The following is a 15,833-nucleotide window of genomic DNA, read 5'->3' as shown; positions in this document are numbered from 1 at the left end:
AAAATTTGTTGCAAATAATAATTAGAGAAAGGAAATCTCCGAATCTTACCGACAAAATTTTGTTCTGTTTATTTATGTACATGTTTTAGTTATGATATTTATTTAAATATAATGTCAGTCTCTCAAAATATAAAAGCACGAAGGTAAAAATTATCAATACTTTGAAAACAATGTTAACTCTAAAATTTATGGCGGTGTCTATCGTTCGACTTCGATTATTTTACATCTGGTTCCAAATGACGTTTATATTCTTAATGCAATAGTGTTCATTCTAGAGACCAAGCTTTGATGGGTCAGTTTGAGATTTATTTTTATGACTGAGTTGCTTTTATTTTCTAGCTCTAATTTGTGTTCTTGCGTTGTTTGTTCTTGGTTTGTTTTGTTGTTGTCTTTCTCACTGCTCCTACTACATTTTTAGGATTGGATCTCTTTGATCCAATTGTGCAATCTCAGACATTGAGATCCAACTTTTTTCTTGTAATATTTGGAAGGAAAAAAGAAGTCCATTCCACAAAAATGTTTTAGAAAAAAAAAAGAAAAAGAAAAGGCAGTATTGGTGTATTTATTAGGTTCCAATTTAGTTTCGATTCCTAAGCTTTTATTTTTAAGAACAAAGTAATGCAATAATATTTTAAGAATTTTGAAATTATTTTTTTTTTAAAATGGAAGAATTTTTAAAAATGAAAATCCACAAAACCAAGTAGAAGCCACGGATGTCGTAAAAAATAATGGAATTGAGTTTCGGACTTTCGGATCTGATCGAGTGGACTAAAGTGAACGGACGGCCCAATCCTTTTGCCAAAAAGGGCATTAAATAGGGACATTTTTTCCATAAATGCCCTTATGTATTATTTTATTATCAAAATACCACTTATAGGTTTACGTTTATATATATATATATATTTTTTTTTTCTTGAATTAATATTAATATGAAATTATAAAAGTGGTAGCTTTACATTTATATCCTTCACATTATTATCACTTGAAATTTAAAAATATCAGAATTTCAATAAGGCTATTGTTTAAAGATTAAAAAATAATATTAAAATTACACATCAAAAAAAAGATTAAGTTTAAAGCCATTTTTATCTAAAAAAAAAGTTTAAAGCGATTTAATACGTATCATCCAATCATGGTTCAGGAACAAAGCATACGTAATAAATTATGCTTTAAATTTTCACTCTAAATTATTAAAGGTTTTTATTTATTTCAAATATTTCTTTTATTTTTTCCTTTTTATAATCATTATTTGAGGTGGAATCATTATTTTCAATATTCAAAAGTTTAATTTTTCATGCTATAGATAGGTAGGGGTTAGGGTACCCATTAAATTCCTAAAAAATATTATATATATATATACTCAAATTTATTTTTTACAACAATACGCCTTAGTTGAATATACGATTAACAATTGATTTATAGTCAAGTAAAAAATTAGAAAATCTTTTTTATTTTCGTTCCTAAGAATGGAGAGGGTGTGGTGCACGTGATTGATACATGTATACATGTTAATTAATGACCCTTTTATCCTTTTTTTAATTAAAAACTTACCTTTTTAGTGTATTATGATTTAATTATTTAATTTTAACTTTTATTTGTTATGATTTTTGAACTTTACAATCGAATGTTTTAATCCTTTCGATTAAAGTATTATGTTGTATTTAATAAAAAAAATATAGAAACTAATAGCTTTAAGATTTCCTTTAAATACTGTAAAAAAGTTTTAACAGAGATTTGATTGCTGTTATATTGTAAATATTTTTATTTTTGATTTTCATTTTTTAAATAAAATTTAAGTTAGATTAACTTTTTGTAAATAAATGTTAACCTGAGCTAGTTTAACTGGTTAAGACATGAATCTAATCAAAATGTCACGAGTTTGAACCTCCCCACTTGTTTTTGTACTATAAAATAGTAAATAAAATTTTCAAAAAGATGATGCTTAATATAATTCAATGAGATTACTATTAAATATTTATATATATATATGCTTATGATTCAGTACCTATTCGCTATCAATAAAAATTTATATATATTATATTTTTTAGTTTTTAAAAAAATAAAGAGTTCTCAAATTTTTATTGATAGCGAATAGGTACTGAATCATAAGCATCCAAGTATTGTTCAATATTTTTTACTAAGGCTACAACTTCACTCGAAAAGTACTTATATTGAGTAAGTTTTTCCGAGTTAAACTTTAAAACAAGATAATTCAAATAAAAAAATACTAAAATTGTAAAAGACGAGAAGGATATTTTGATAATTTTACAATATTGATAAGAAAAGGGTTTTCTCCCCTTCTCAAATACTTCCATGATTAATACATCAATTATATATGACATTAAACAATATATACAAAAGAAGAGGAGGGGATATTTTGATAATTTCACAATACATACATATTTAGAAAAAAAAAAGAGAAAAAAGAAAAAAGAGAGAGAGGTTCACGGACTTCCATTGTTGATACATTCATTATGGTTTTGCAAAAAAGTTGATGGGTGATATTATTGTAAATTGCATAAGAAGAAGTGCAATGATGAAAATAGATGAGATGATGATGAAGAAGAAGAAGAAAAATAATAATAATAATAATATTTTACTAAAAAAAAAGGGAATTTTAGCAATCTTATGGGCAATCAATTGCAATGGATAATTGAATTTGAGTGGCACAAGGAAACATGGATTTCTAGTTTGAATTTGTAAAAAAGGATGGTGATGAGGTGGCCCACACTCTTTGATGCTGAGAGGTACATCAAAAAGTACACCATTTTCTTCTTACTTTGCTTAATATTAACCCTAATTTAATCCAAATTTATCCCATTTCTTGTTAACTTTTTCATTTTAATTTTGCCCATCTTTTCAAACATAAATGGACCCCAAAAAAAAAAAAACTCTTTACTATTATAAGGCAAAGCGAAGAATCAAATGAACAAACTTTCTCCCGACCAGTTTTCCGTGACTTCTTTTGCAAGTTCGTGGGCAATGTAACTTCTTCATCTCGAGATGTGTGGATGAATGAGTCAATCTTTAGATTTTGCACATGATCAAGTACCTTATCGATAACTCATGTTGAGTTAGAATTTTACTTCTTGATTATAATGATAGTTTTTGGATTATTGAAGTTATCATAAGATTCTTTGGACGTGCAGGTTCTAATCAATAATTTTTTCTTTTGGGCAATGGTAGAGGAATTGAATATAATTTACATAAACGAGGTACTAATATTTGATTACTTGGGCCATGGGAGGGACATAGTTAAGTAATGAAACTAAACCTGGTCAAATGTATCCGTAATATTTGAATCAGATTGATTTATCTATCTTACAAATTACAATTGTTTAGGGGAAATAAGTGTAAATTTTGTATCTTTAAGGTTTATTCACCTATTTTCACCTTATGGAATTAAGAATGGTGACTTAATGTTATGTTTTTATATGATGGAAAAAAAAGAGTTTTTATATTCTCTTAAATTCAACAAATTGAGGAGATTGAGAGGTCAGAATTAGAAATAATAATAAGTGTTACCTTTTAAACTATGCTTGAATTAATAAGAGTTATTAATGAGGTAGATTGAAAAAGAAAACAAACCTATCTAATTATATTATAATCAACAAAATAGATATTCTTTATAAAAAAAATTATAATTGATTTAATTAACCCAAATAGTTTTTATCAAAACACATAAAAGCAATTTAGCTTCTCTCGTTAAGTTCGGGATTCGAACTTCTAACCTTTTGGTCGGAAGGTATACGTTGAATTATGCTAAGGTTGGTAAATTAAATTTATTTAAATTCAAACAAATTTATAGAAACGTAAATTTGTAAATCACAAATGCATGCAGGTGATTATGTATTAGGAAAAAAAACAAGTAATTACATCAAATGAATTCTTTTTAGACAAGATGAGAGTCTATTTAATCCTTTTTTTTCTCCTCTAGCTATTTTCAGAAAATAAGTTCTAATTTAAATTAAATATTAAAAATTATGAGATGTTTAGAGTAAACTTTTAAGTTTTAAAACAATTATTAAAAAAAAACATGTTTTGAGTGACTTTAAAAAACTTGTTTTGAAAAACTCTTCAATAATTAAAAAAAAAAATCCCAAAAACCCTTTTATTAACCAAAATTTATTTTGATAAAATTTTTCAAATATACTTTACATTTCGATTAAAAAAATTCAAATCTTGTGGATCCCATTTATTGTCTAGTGATTTCTTTGGAATTTTATTATTTAGGAAAAAAAATGAAAATTCACTGCTTTGTAAATTTGTCCTCTCATCTCAAGAATCAAAGATCATATGATATGCCTCAATGCTTGTACTCTATTACAATTTGTCATGTTTCAATATATTTATTATTATTATTATTATTATTTTGCCCTTTTGCAATATATAAAGGAATTTTTATTATATACATATTTGAAAAAATATATGTTTTTTATTTATATAAAAGTTTAAACAATTAATTGCGGTTCAACCTGACATATAACATTAATCTGTTCATTTTCAAATTTTTGCAATAACCTTTATTTATGCCATTGATTTTAATTTAATTATTAATGGTGATTCAAAAAATTTCTAACAAATACTAAATCAATAAAATCTTTAAAACTAAATATTAAAATAGTAATTTGACATTTAAAAGATATTATTTTCTATAAGTTTTTTTTTTCCCTTAATATTTCACACCAAAATTGAAAATTTTAAAATGCTAGTTACAAAACTGAAAATGGGTATAATACTTTTAGGATCAAATAATAATTTGCACCAAATTATATTTTTTAAGAGAGGAAGAGAGAGAGAGAGAGAGATTAAGTTTGGGCATTGATTTGATTGGTAGATGGAACATAACTTTCAAAAGTTACTTATGAATCCAATAAGCAATAACATCTTTTTTCCTTTAAAATTATTATGGCCAATATAAATTAATTAAAGTGAAAAGATATTCATGCAATAGACAATTAGCTAGAGAATGTTATTCTTCTTAGAAGAGGGGGTTAAATTATTATTTTGGTGACTTGTTAATTGTAATTTAAGAATCATTATATTTTAGTTCATATATTTTTATTTTAATTGTCCAAATTTAATCTTCTTTCAATTAAGTACTCTCAATCAACTAATAACGGAGACTATTTTAAAGATATATTTTTTTTTATATTCCTGAATTACTAATTTTTAAGGTAGGTAGCCATAATGTAGTTTGAACTCACTCTCTCTTAATTATCTATTTAGACAATGAACACCCACGATTGTTTATTTTTAAGATTTATTGAAAGCACACAGATTAAATTTAAATATTCGAAGTACGCAAGTTAGAATAGAATAAGTCCCAAAAAAATATCGAGAATGCATCAGCTAGAAGAAACAAAAATATATCAACTAGACAAGAAAAATAGAGCATGATTACTAGTACGAAATCTTAATTAAAGCCCCGAGAATAATATAGTTCTAAAGTAGCCAATATCATACTATCGTAACATTATGAGACTGAGCCGAAAACGATATTAAACTTTTTTATTTTTCTTTTGTAATGTGATATTTTTGGAAAAAGAAAAAATAAAAAAGGAGATTAGTGATAAAATTGAGTTGGAAATTGGAAGGCGTAGGTGGTATGTGGGAAGTGAGGGACCATGTGAGTTGGCTGAGCCAAGTTTAGACAAATTGTGACCACCGTCAATTTATAATCATTTCATCACTTCACATACACAAACAGACTCATTTGTGTGGTGGTGATGGAATCATGATGATGAAGAAGAAGAAGCCAGCCAAATATCAAAAAATGGAGCCTTATGCCACTATTCTATATAATATATAGATTTTATATGTTGTTGATCCTTGAATCCGATTGGTTCGTTAGTCCTTCTATCGAGAGTCATGAACAACTTTACCTGCAACCACAGACCTCGAAACGAGTATGCTACTCTCCCTAATGTCCTTCGATGATCAAGTTAGTAAATCGGAAGGGAGGAGGAAAACGGAAAGCAAGTTGAGTATTGAATGATAGATTTTTTACTTACCTCATGGTCGTGGTAGCTTGTCTCTTTTTATAATAGATGGAGCCGACTAGGGAGGATGTCTAGCACGTGGTGTGGTGGGACCCATTTGTCTACGAGCTCTAGTGGGCCGTTAGGGGACATTCCCGACGCGTGGTATCGCCATTGTCGCCTATCACCTGACCCACTACAGGTGCTTTGTAGCGGGGTATGCCGCACAACCGTCTGTACACACATGGTGTTGAGATACTGATAAATGAATTAAATTTATCCAATACAAAAGCTTTTTTTGGGTTGAGTGGTGGTTTATTCATCTTTAACATGGTATCAGAGCGGAGGTCTTGTGTTCGAACCCCTGCATTGTTGTTTCCTCCCCTACCAGATCCAGCGTCGCTCCCTCTACTCCCACGTTTGCCGTTTGGTTTTCACCCTCAACATATGTATGTATATGATATTATATGGTTGGTTCATTTTGTAAATTAATGAGGCATGGCTTTTTGTACTCAATTGCACCAAGAAAACAGACAAAAAGAGGACCTAACTATATTGACTACATACACTTATCCTTTTTCTCAAATAAACTATTATTTGTGATTAAAAAATAATCTATATGGATGTGTCTAGTCATCTCCCCTTTATTATTTTGATACAATTTTAGCATCTTCCATTTATAGTCCATATTAAGGTAATTTATCAATTAATTATTAGGGATAAAGATTAGGCTAATGGGGTCGGTTTACAACTGAGAGAACTGGCTGAGTTCTCTAAAAAATTATAATTAAAAAAATCTACTCACACTCCTATTTTAGGAGTTTAATCACAAATTTAGTGGATTTATATTTTTATTCTCTGAAAAATTTTGGTTACACCTCCAAATTTTTTTTTATTTTATGTCTAATATATATTATTAGATGTTGGACTAAAGTCTCACGGATGATTCTTTGACCGAGATAAAGATGGTTGATGATGCAATCAAAGTTCGATATTGACTAATAAAACATCTTCATTTAAACTAGGCATTTTGAGAATTTTATTTTTAAAGTGGGCAATATCATACTATGAAATTGTGAAGGGGATATGGCAGTATCAGAAAATTTCCCCCAAAAGATTAGGCTAGTGCGATCCTTGACTTCGAAAAGTTTCGACATTCTTAAATTTTTTGATTTTGCATTTAACGCGTATATGCTAACACTTTATTAATTAGTTTAGTACTCATGTGTCATATCTACTGTATTGATTAAAAATGGTATGACACAATGACAGAACCTAACAACTCAACTGGTTAAGACTATCTACGACCAAAAGATCATAAATTAGATTCTCGCCTTCACATGTTTCATGTACTAAAAAAAATGTCGGGAGGATATATTTCAAGTCGGCCAAAATACAATTAGAAAAATACTTAATTACTGTTTTCTTTATAGAATAAATACATCTTGATATGTCAATACGAGCATAGTTTAAGAGATTATGAATTCGAATTTTCCACCCGACTCGAAATACATCTGGATACCACATAAAAATAAAATAAAATGTAAGAAGCCAATTAAAAGTCTAGATCAGGAAAATGAAATTTTGTGTATAATTATTTAACATGGCCACACGTGATCTGGTTTGACATGACATAACTCCCACGTGCCTCTTCTGAGCAGGGGCTGCAAGCGAATGGTAAGGAAACTACTATAAAGTTAAAAACCGACATTAATAAAATAAAATAAAATTAAATAAGGCCGGAGTTTTGAAAAAAAAATAGTTATTTTTTCAGTGTGTAAAAAGGAGAAGAAATTGGAAAAAGAGAATGTGTCTGCTTTTCCCAAAACATCCTTTCTCTCTTAATCTGCTTCTTTCTCACACATCTATACAACAATTATGAGCTTTTTTGACCAAATCTATTTGTTTTTCTTTAATCCAATAGAAAAATATTGCATCCATTTCGGTTTTTTTTTTTTTTTTTGGAAATCGAAGATAACTCAATCCAATTTTGATAATTGTACTTTTAATTTTTCACACTTTTTTTTCTTTTTACTTTACTTTCAATTGTTAAAATTTTAATGGGAAACTTTTCAATCCAACACAATTCATGAACCAAATATGGTCCATGTTTGAGTAAGTTTGAATAAGTTTGAATAATATATATATATATGTGACAAGATTTGTAATTTCTTGATGTATAATCATTTAATTCTCATAACATAGCTAAAATAGTATTATTTTCAAACTATTATATTTAATAAAATATAACATTAAGAGAATGAATTTTTGTTTATTGTTTGGCCCAGTGGTGATGTAAAAAAGTAAAGGTATTTTGAAAAAAATAGGTTCAAATCTTAGTGGGAAACCACCTATTAGAATGTTCACGGAGCAAGATAGGGGCATGAATAACCTTTCCGCCTCTCATTTAATATTTATTCCCTACGAAATTTTGCGGGAATTGAGTTCTTGTAGAAAATTATTTTCCGTTTATATTTCTTTTTTTTTTAGAAATTCTAAATTAAAAGTTATTTTTTCATTGTAAATCTATATTTGAACTATTAAATTTCATGAAGAATCTTCATCGGTCTGTTTTTTTTATATAGTTAAATTTCATCTCTCATAACTCATAAAATCAAAAAAAAAATTATAATACACGAAATTATAAAATGTAATATATCTACACACGAATGTAATTTAGGGTGGGAAAAGTAACATCCCTACCTCTTATCTATTTCTTACGAAATTTTTAACAATCAAATATCGTATAATGAAACCATCGTAATTATTAATTAGTTGAGATGCGTAAAACTAACTAGAAATTTACAAATATATATCAAATTGTTAGATAAATAATTGACAATAAAATAAGAATAGCCTTGAATAAGCACTTCCAAAAGATGTACTCAACAGAACCAACAGAGTTGTTTGCTGAAGTCTAAAAACAATCAAAATGGAGAGTTGCAAAAATGAAAAATCATTTTAAAAAGCCCCCAAAAATAATAATAATAATAATAATAATAATAATAATAATAATAATAATAATAATAATAATAATAATAATAAAAGTAGTTTTCCATATGAATGCTGGAGGGTAAAGGAGCTATAAGCTTTTAGCTGTGTTTGGTACTTTGAAAATTTAAATTCAAACATTATTAATTATTTCAACTTTCAACCTAAAGTTTTCTAACTTCATCATTGCACCAAGTTTGATTGTTCCACACGGCTATTTAATTTCTATCTTATTATTATTATACGTATTTAATTTTAACCATATATGCTTCTTTTTCTCTCTTATTAAACTCTATCATTGTGAAATATATGATGGCCAATTTTAATTCTTTTTTATTTTTTTTCCTTTTCAAACTTTACAACACTCTAGAGGAAACTTCCTCCTTCTTTAGCAACTATTTCCAAAACTATTTTTTCATTTTTGGAATAAATGCTTCTATATCCAATTCGCTACGAAGTTACGTCGTTATCATATAAGTTTCATCTAATTATATTGATATGAAATGTTACGGAAGTAATTGACAAATAGAATTTAAAGTTTTGGACATGTAAATAAATGATCATTTATTTCTAATAGTTTAGAGTTTAATTAGATATGGACCTGCTAGAGTACAAGAATTAAGTCTGTAATTTTTAGGTTTAAATGTTCCTTTCAAAACTTTCGTACATATTTTGTTTAGGTGCGGCTTCAATATTTGGCTACGTAGATATTTAATTTACTCATTAGGCAAATGACCAGAAAGATAGGTCATGTATTTTAAGTTTATCTTTTCAACAATTTGTTTAAAACTAATGGTTAAATTGCAAATTTTGTCTAATAAACACTAAATTTTCAATATTATGTCTATTTATAGTCACCTCCCGAGATCTTGTGGATTGTATTAGAGTAATTTTTGAGAAGAAAATAAGTAGAGATGGAGATTTGACTGTTTGTTTCCTGACACCAAATATTTGTAGGGTTAGATAGGTGTCCTGTGAAATTAGTGAGGTGTGCGTAAGCTAGTCCGAGCACTCACGAATATCAAAAAGAAAAAAAAAAGATCGGACCGTAATTTGTATCTCTAATTGGCTTGATAATCTGCTAAAAAGGACTACTATTCTGTTTAATGAATGTGTTTTCTTCCAAAAAAATAATAATAATAATAAAGTAGAAAAGTCTAGAAAATCTACTACTTATTAAATATTTTGTAAAGTTATAGGAATTTATTAGTCATAACTCCCAACTAAACTTAAAAAAAAAACCTTGTTTTTATTAGGGTGTTCATTCAAAATATTTGTACAACAAAAAAAATAATAAACATTAATATCTTAAATATACATATTTTTTAATATTAAATAAAGATTCATAAGTCAATTTTTATTAATCCGGTGAAAAAACTAGTTAAAAAGTTATTATTCAATCTAAATTTAAATCAGGATTTTCACTTATTTGAAACTAATGCAATCCAAGTTAAATCGTACGAGTAGTTAGGCTGTGTTGGATTGACGAGAATCATTGGGTTGTTTCATAATCTTGATTATAATATTTACTAAACAAGATTGGTAAAAATGTTTCCTAATCTTTATTATAATATGATACATATAAAATGTTATTAAAGCGATTAATTGTATCCTAAATCCTAATAATCCCTCCCCCTACGAATTTAGGTTTTAGGCTCTCTCTCTCTCTCTTTCTCTCTCTTCTGTGTGTGTGATCATCTTCTAATTCTGCATTCTTCGTCATCTACTTGCTGCCTTTGCCATCATGATTCCTATTGTCATCATTGCTCCAAAAGCCTCTCTCTCTCCTCTCTCTCTCTCTCTCTCTCCTCTTTTTGTTCCATTTCCTCTTCTATTTATACTCTTAATCCCTTCTCCGCCATTTTCAACCAATTCTCTCTCTCAGAGCTCTACAAATTGAAATTCTAGCCGGAAATGTGCGATTCCTCTCGATTGCTGTTCGTTTCGTCCACTCGTTCGTCTCTAGGTTGCCGACATCGTCACCGGCGGCATCCGCTTCGAGTTCACAGGCTTATTAGGTGATTGATTGATTGATTGATTTGTTCGTTTCTATTCTCCGCTCTGTTTCTGATTTGGTGATGTGCAGGAGGATGAGATTGGTGAAGGAAGAGGCGGAGGACGACGGCGTCGAGGTGGAGATGGAGATCAAGAATTTGAAACTGTTCATGGAGAATCAGAGCATTATCGAGGAGAACGAGCGGCTGAGAAAGAGAGCTTTTCTTCTTCACAAAGAGAATCAGGTTTTGTTATCTCAAATCCAGAGTTTCTCCAATCAAAAACCGCAACCTCCGATTTGAGCGCCTGGCCGGACAATTGAATCATCTGTAAGGATCACGACTAGATCAGGATCTCTCAAAACCTTCGATAACTTTCTTGCTATCAATTGGCAATTTCTTTTTTGATATTCCTCTGATTCCTTGGTTTGTAATCTGTTACCTTGACAATAAAATAGGGGTTTGGTTTAGAGGGGAGGGGAATAAGGGTGAGTTCGGTTATTAGGGCTTGGGATAGATTTTTAGAATAATATAGTCAAGTCATGTTATGAAATAGAAATATCATGAAAAGTGTTATTGTAATAGAACTCTGTTCTTGTTCTCCCATATTTGATTGATCCAAATTCTCCATTGAAGAAGAAGGAACCTTTCTTCTGTGTGATGAAACTCCATTGAAGAAGGTGGTTGGTTTTTGATGTTGAAGCAAAACTCAAAATGGTGAAATAAGATTCCGGCTGTAAAAGGGAATATAACTTTGTTCAAGAAAGCGTTGCTTTGTGGAAAGCCAAATTCTCTCTCACCATTTTAATTCTTTTACTATTCAAAAAAATTATTCTCCCTCTATATAATAACAATTGACTACTTTTTCAAAAATAAATAAATAAATAAAAATGGACGAGTTCTTTTAGTTCAATTATTCTTAGTTAGAATGATAATTGGCACCTCTCTTTTCAGTCTCTCCATCTCTACCTATTGTAAAAAATAATAATAATAATAATAAATAAAAGAATTAAAAATAAATAAAGCTAATTCCTATTAAACTTGAATAATTTCTTAAAATTCTTTTACTATCTTTCGCTCACTAAGAAAGGGTTAATTTGCTAATTTGAGTTTACTTTCATGTTTGTTCTAAAAGTTTAAATTTAGACCTATAATTTAAAATTACTTTTAATTTTGTCCAATGTAGTTTTTTATTTTAGTATTACATGGCATGTGACACATTTTTAATAGACTTAACCACTTAGGTAAAAAGTAGTTTTAAAATAATTTATGAAGTTTAATCAAACTTAAATGAAACAAAGTTAAAGTCAATCCGAGCTCAATTGATTAAAATATATTCTCAATTGGTTAAAGGATTGAACTAAAACAAAATAGTCTTAAAACTACTTGAAACTACGCGAAGTTCGTAAGACTCAAATTTCTGATTTGAGTTTAAAAAATCACATCATAAAACCTCTTTCCTAACACAAATTTTTATCATAAAATAAAAATAATAAGAAACGGTTAAAAAACAGTTAGCAAGTCGACAGCAATTAATTAACCTTCAGAAACAGAAACAGAAATAAAATTTAGGAATTTAAAAAAAAAAGTGAAACAAAAAACTTTAATAGATTCTTCACGTACTTAAAAAAGACCAAAAAAAAAAAAGTTAATAATCAACAAACAAGAACGTAACGTAAGGGGGAAAAACTTTCAAATAATATATATTTTTTTTTAATTTGGAAATTGCCACAATAAATAGAATCAGAACCAGACACTTCAACTAACAGGCATCCTTATTTAGCAACACATTAGACGCCAAGAAACGAGTTGAAGACTTGAAATACACGTCCATAAAATAAAGTGCAAAATAGCATTTCCATATATTTTCACTACAAATTCAACACCCACATAACCTAACAACAACAAACGTTAAGATCAAGGCCAAGGTATAGACCTAAAATACCTGACTTCATACTAATACCGAGTAACCAAAATGAAATCGTCATCATCAAGAACTTGTACATCTTTTTCGCCCACGAAATTCTCCCGCCCGATTTGCTTCACCAAATTCACAAACTCCTCCCTCTTTGCTTTTGGAAGAGGTACATATGGTAGCCTAAACACGGGCCTCACTACCCCGAGTTGAGCGAGAGCCGTGTTCAAGCCTATCGGGTTAGGTTCGTAGAACAGCCAGTCCATCAAAGGAATCAGTTTTGCGTTTAGGGAAGAGTTCTTCCCTCCAAACATGAGCTCTCTCATTAAACCAGGCACCAAGTTGCTAGCAACAGACATAACTCCAGTTGCTCCATGGTTCCACCTAGCATCGTGGCACTGATCGTCGTTTCCACTCCAGACTGAAATTCCTTGGACAGTATACTGCTCAACACGATCATTTCCGACACATTCCTTCACACCTGCTAGATTGACACTTTGAGAAACTGTTTGAATGACAACCGGGGGAATATCTTGGCCAGTTCGTGGTGGTACGTTGTATATAATAGTCGGGCCCATAGAAAGCACACAATTGAAGTGAGAGATCATTCCCTCGATGGAAGTTTTTCCATAATAAGGATTTATATGAAGGGCAGCATGCATTCCAACAGCAAATCCCTGTTCAGAAGCGTGAATTGCTTCTCTTGTGGAGTTGCTTCCAGTGTTACCTATTACCTTGATTGATCCACCAAAACAGTTGACAGTATGACCTATAAGCATTATATGTTCGTCCCAGCTCATCAACTGACCTTCACCAGTTGTGCCACCCACAATCACACCTTCAGCTCCATTTTCAATCTGCAGATTCACCAAGGCGTCGTACGCTTCAAGATCAAATCTGCCATCGGGAAGATAAGGTGTTTTAATGGCAGTTACAAGTCTAAGAGACTTGATATCATCGGCCGATGTCCTGCAAATAAGTACCAGAGAATATCAGCCAAGTATATGATGTCCCAGAAACTTTATTATTTCTCAACTTCAAACAGTTGTTTAGTCACATTCTGTTTTAATGGGAACAATTTCTATTAATTACATAAGTCAGAGGAATAATATCGAATTGTCAAATTGCTGGTCACATTTCACAGCAGTTGTTGAATTCCTAATTTTATTCTGTTGAATTCACACATATACATATCCCCTTGGGAGAGTATCTCTCAATTATTTTTTCTTCTTTTTCCTTCTTTGAAAAACAAACCAACTGCTTCGAGAGAAAACCATTGGAAAACAAAATAAATAAAGGAAGTTGTAGGAACACCAGTCATCATACATAGGTAAAGTTGGTCATTTAAGTCTTCCTCAGAAAGTGATAGTGAATGAAGAACGGCCAATGCCTACCTTACATCTAACATATATCTAACCATGTGGGCTTGTTCTTTGTATACCCCTTGTATATTATTTCATGTTTCTCAATGAAAGCTCGATTTCTTATAAAAAAAAATAATAAAAGGCTAAAAGCACTCAGAGCCAAACACTAACTAATGTGATCAGCCCACATGTAAATACATTTAAAAATAATATTTACAGACATTAACACTGTTCACTAGGGGAGGGGGGTCTTCCCGATTTAGCATCGGACGAGAGATGCAGAGAATGAATTCATGAAATTAACTTAGCTCACCTATTCTTCACTTCGAAACTGCGCATTGGAAGATGTAAATTCGGTATGACGGCAGCCTGTGGAGACCTCCATCTGGCATTCCTCTTGGTACATTGTCTGACAGTAAGAGAGGAAGTAACATTGATTTAAATACATATTTTGACAAGTAGTGTTCTCATCTTCCAGCCCTCCATTTCCACTTGTACCATTCATCCACAATAAAGCAATTTGATATTCTATTTCACAACTCAAGAAAAAATGAAAATCTAAAACTCAACAAGAGCGGTTTATATATATATATATATATATATACCAGCAGTATCATTGGCAAGATAACTCTAATTTATTTCCTTTCATTTTCTTTCCATGCTAGAAAGAAAACAAGCAGAAAAATCATCGATCGAATTAAATATACTGCTACTATGTGTGTTGCCAAAATTGCAGGGAGATGTGAAATAAAAGTAAAATATTTAAAGTACAAGCCCGTTGACCATAACTGGTTGCAACTTACAATCATCGTCGAAGTGACTTTGGTCAACGTCAGTTCCTTTTACATTCCCGTTTCGTACCAAAACGTGGAGTTACTTATACATATGCATTTTTATTCGTACTGGTGCATAAAAAATTACGGCCATATAATAGAAAACAGGATAAGTTGATAACATATTTAAAAACTATGAAACTCAGATTGCGATACAACCATCGATGAAGTGACTTTATCGACGTCATCTTAAAGCTTAGTGATGAGCACCAAATCCAATCAATACGGATAAATTATCCATTTATAACAAATAAAATATGTCATGCCGGCAAATATGGCGTATGCAAATTCATTTCAGGTCAATCCAAATAACTTAATCCATTGTTTAATAATTAAACCAAAAGTGTTGAGTATACCTCTTATAGCTATCGTTAGAATTGGAGCGTGGAAATTGGAGAGCATACTCCCGCATGCACGAGCCGTAGCCTTTAACAGTGGTCATCTGGAACTCCAACCGGGAACAAAAATTTCACTGATGATTCCGTTTCTTCCCGAACCAAGCCGGCAAGGAAAACCGCAGAGGAAGAGAGGTGGAAGAGCGCTGAAGTTTACAGAGTGATGACGGAAATGATTGTGGTTGCTGCGGTGGTCATGGCGGTGGTCGAGATAGTTCCGGTGAAAGAATGTCGGAGGGAGCAGCCGGAGAAGACCATGTGGTTGACTTTGGACGCAGAAATGCTTGATTGGAGCAATGGAAGAGAGAAGGCCTTGAAGGGAGGATTTAATGGAGTTAAGTCGAAATGGCTGATCATGGC

The 15,833-nt window shown here is 30.5% G+C and overlaps 2 protein-coding genes across 2 annotated transcripts; one reads left to right on the top strand and one right to left on the bottom strand.

The window, feature by feature from the left end:
* Positions 1-10,598: 10,598 nt before the first annotated feature.
* Positions 10,599-11,607, top strand: LOC111015992 (protein LITTLE ZIPPER 2). The gene is made up of 2 exons (XM_022291212.2): positions 10,599-10,990; positions 11,059-11,607. The coding sequence occupies exons 1-2, from the start codon at positions 10,887-10,889 to the stop codon at positions 11,267-11,269; spliced, it is 315 nt and encodes a 104-aa protein (XP_022146904.1). The 5' UTR covers positions 10,599-10,886; the 3' UTR covers positions 11,270-11,607.
* Positions 11,608-12,723: 1,116 nt separating this feature from the next.
* Positions 12,724-15,809, bottom strand: LOC111016093 (4-hydroxy-tetrahydrodipicolinate synthase, chloroplastic). The gene is made up of 3 exons (XM_022291373.2): positions 15,435-15,809; positions 14,559-14,654; positions 12,724-13,850 (listed from the first exon to the last, which is right to left on the bottom strand). The coding sequence occupies exons 1-3, from the start codon at positions 15,518-15,520 to the stop codon at positions 12,923-12,925; spliced, it is 1,110 nt and encodes a 369-aa protein (XP_022147065.1). The 5' UTR covers positions 15,521-15,809; the 3' UTR covers positions 12,724-12,922.
* Between the last annotated feature and the right edge of the window lie 24 nt (positions 15,810-15,833).

This window comes from Momordica charantia, assembly GCF_013281855.1.
Source record: "Momordica charantia cultivar OHB3-1 chromosome 5 unlocalized genomic scaffold, Mcharantia_2.0 BLBB01000005.1, whole genome shotgun sequence".
NCBI classification, from domain to species: Eukaryota; Viridiplantae; Streptophyta; class Magnoliopsida; order Cucurbitales; family Cucurbitaceae; genus Momordica; species Momordica charantia.
The sequence above is the reverse complement of the archived record's forward strand: the minus strand, read 5'-3'. Positions and strand labels throughout refer to the sequence as shown.

Bases quoted from the DNA above. Each gene is read 5' to 3' on its own strand.
- LOC111016093 (XM_022291373.2), bottom strand. From the start codon at position 15,520: ATGACCACTGTTAAAGGCTACGGCTCGTGCATGCGGGAGTATGCTCTC. The intron at 14,655-15,434 runs GTATACTCAACA...TCTTACTGTCAG, and splicing joins TCTAACGATAGCTATAAGAG to ACAATGTACCAAGAGGAATG. The intron at 13,851-14,558 runs GTGAGCTAAGTT...ACTTATTTGCAG, and splicing joins AGTTTCGAAGTGAAGAATAG to GACATCGGCCGATGATATCA.
- LOC111015992 (XM_022291212.2), top strand. From the start codon at position 10,887: ATGTGCGATTCCTCTCGATTGCTGTTCGTTTCGTCCACTCGTTCGTCT. The intron at 10,991-11,058 runs GTGATTGATTGA...GGTGATGTGCAG, and splicing joins CGAGTTCACAGGCTTATTAG to GAGGATGAGATTGGTGAAGG.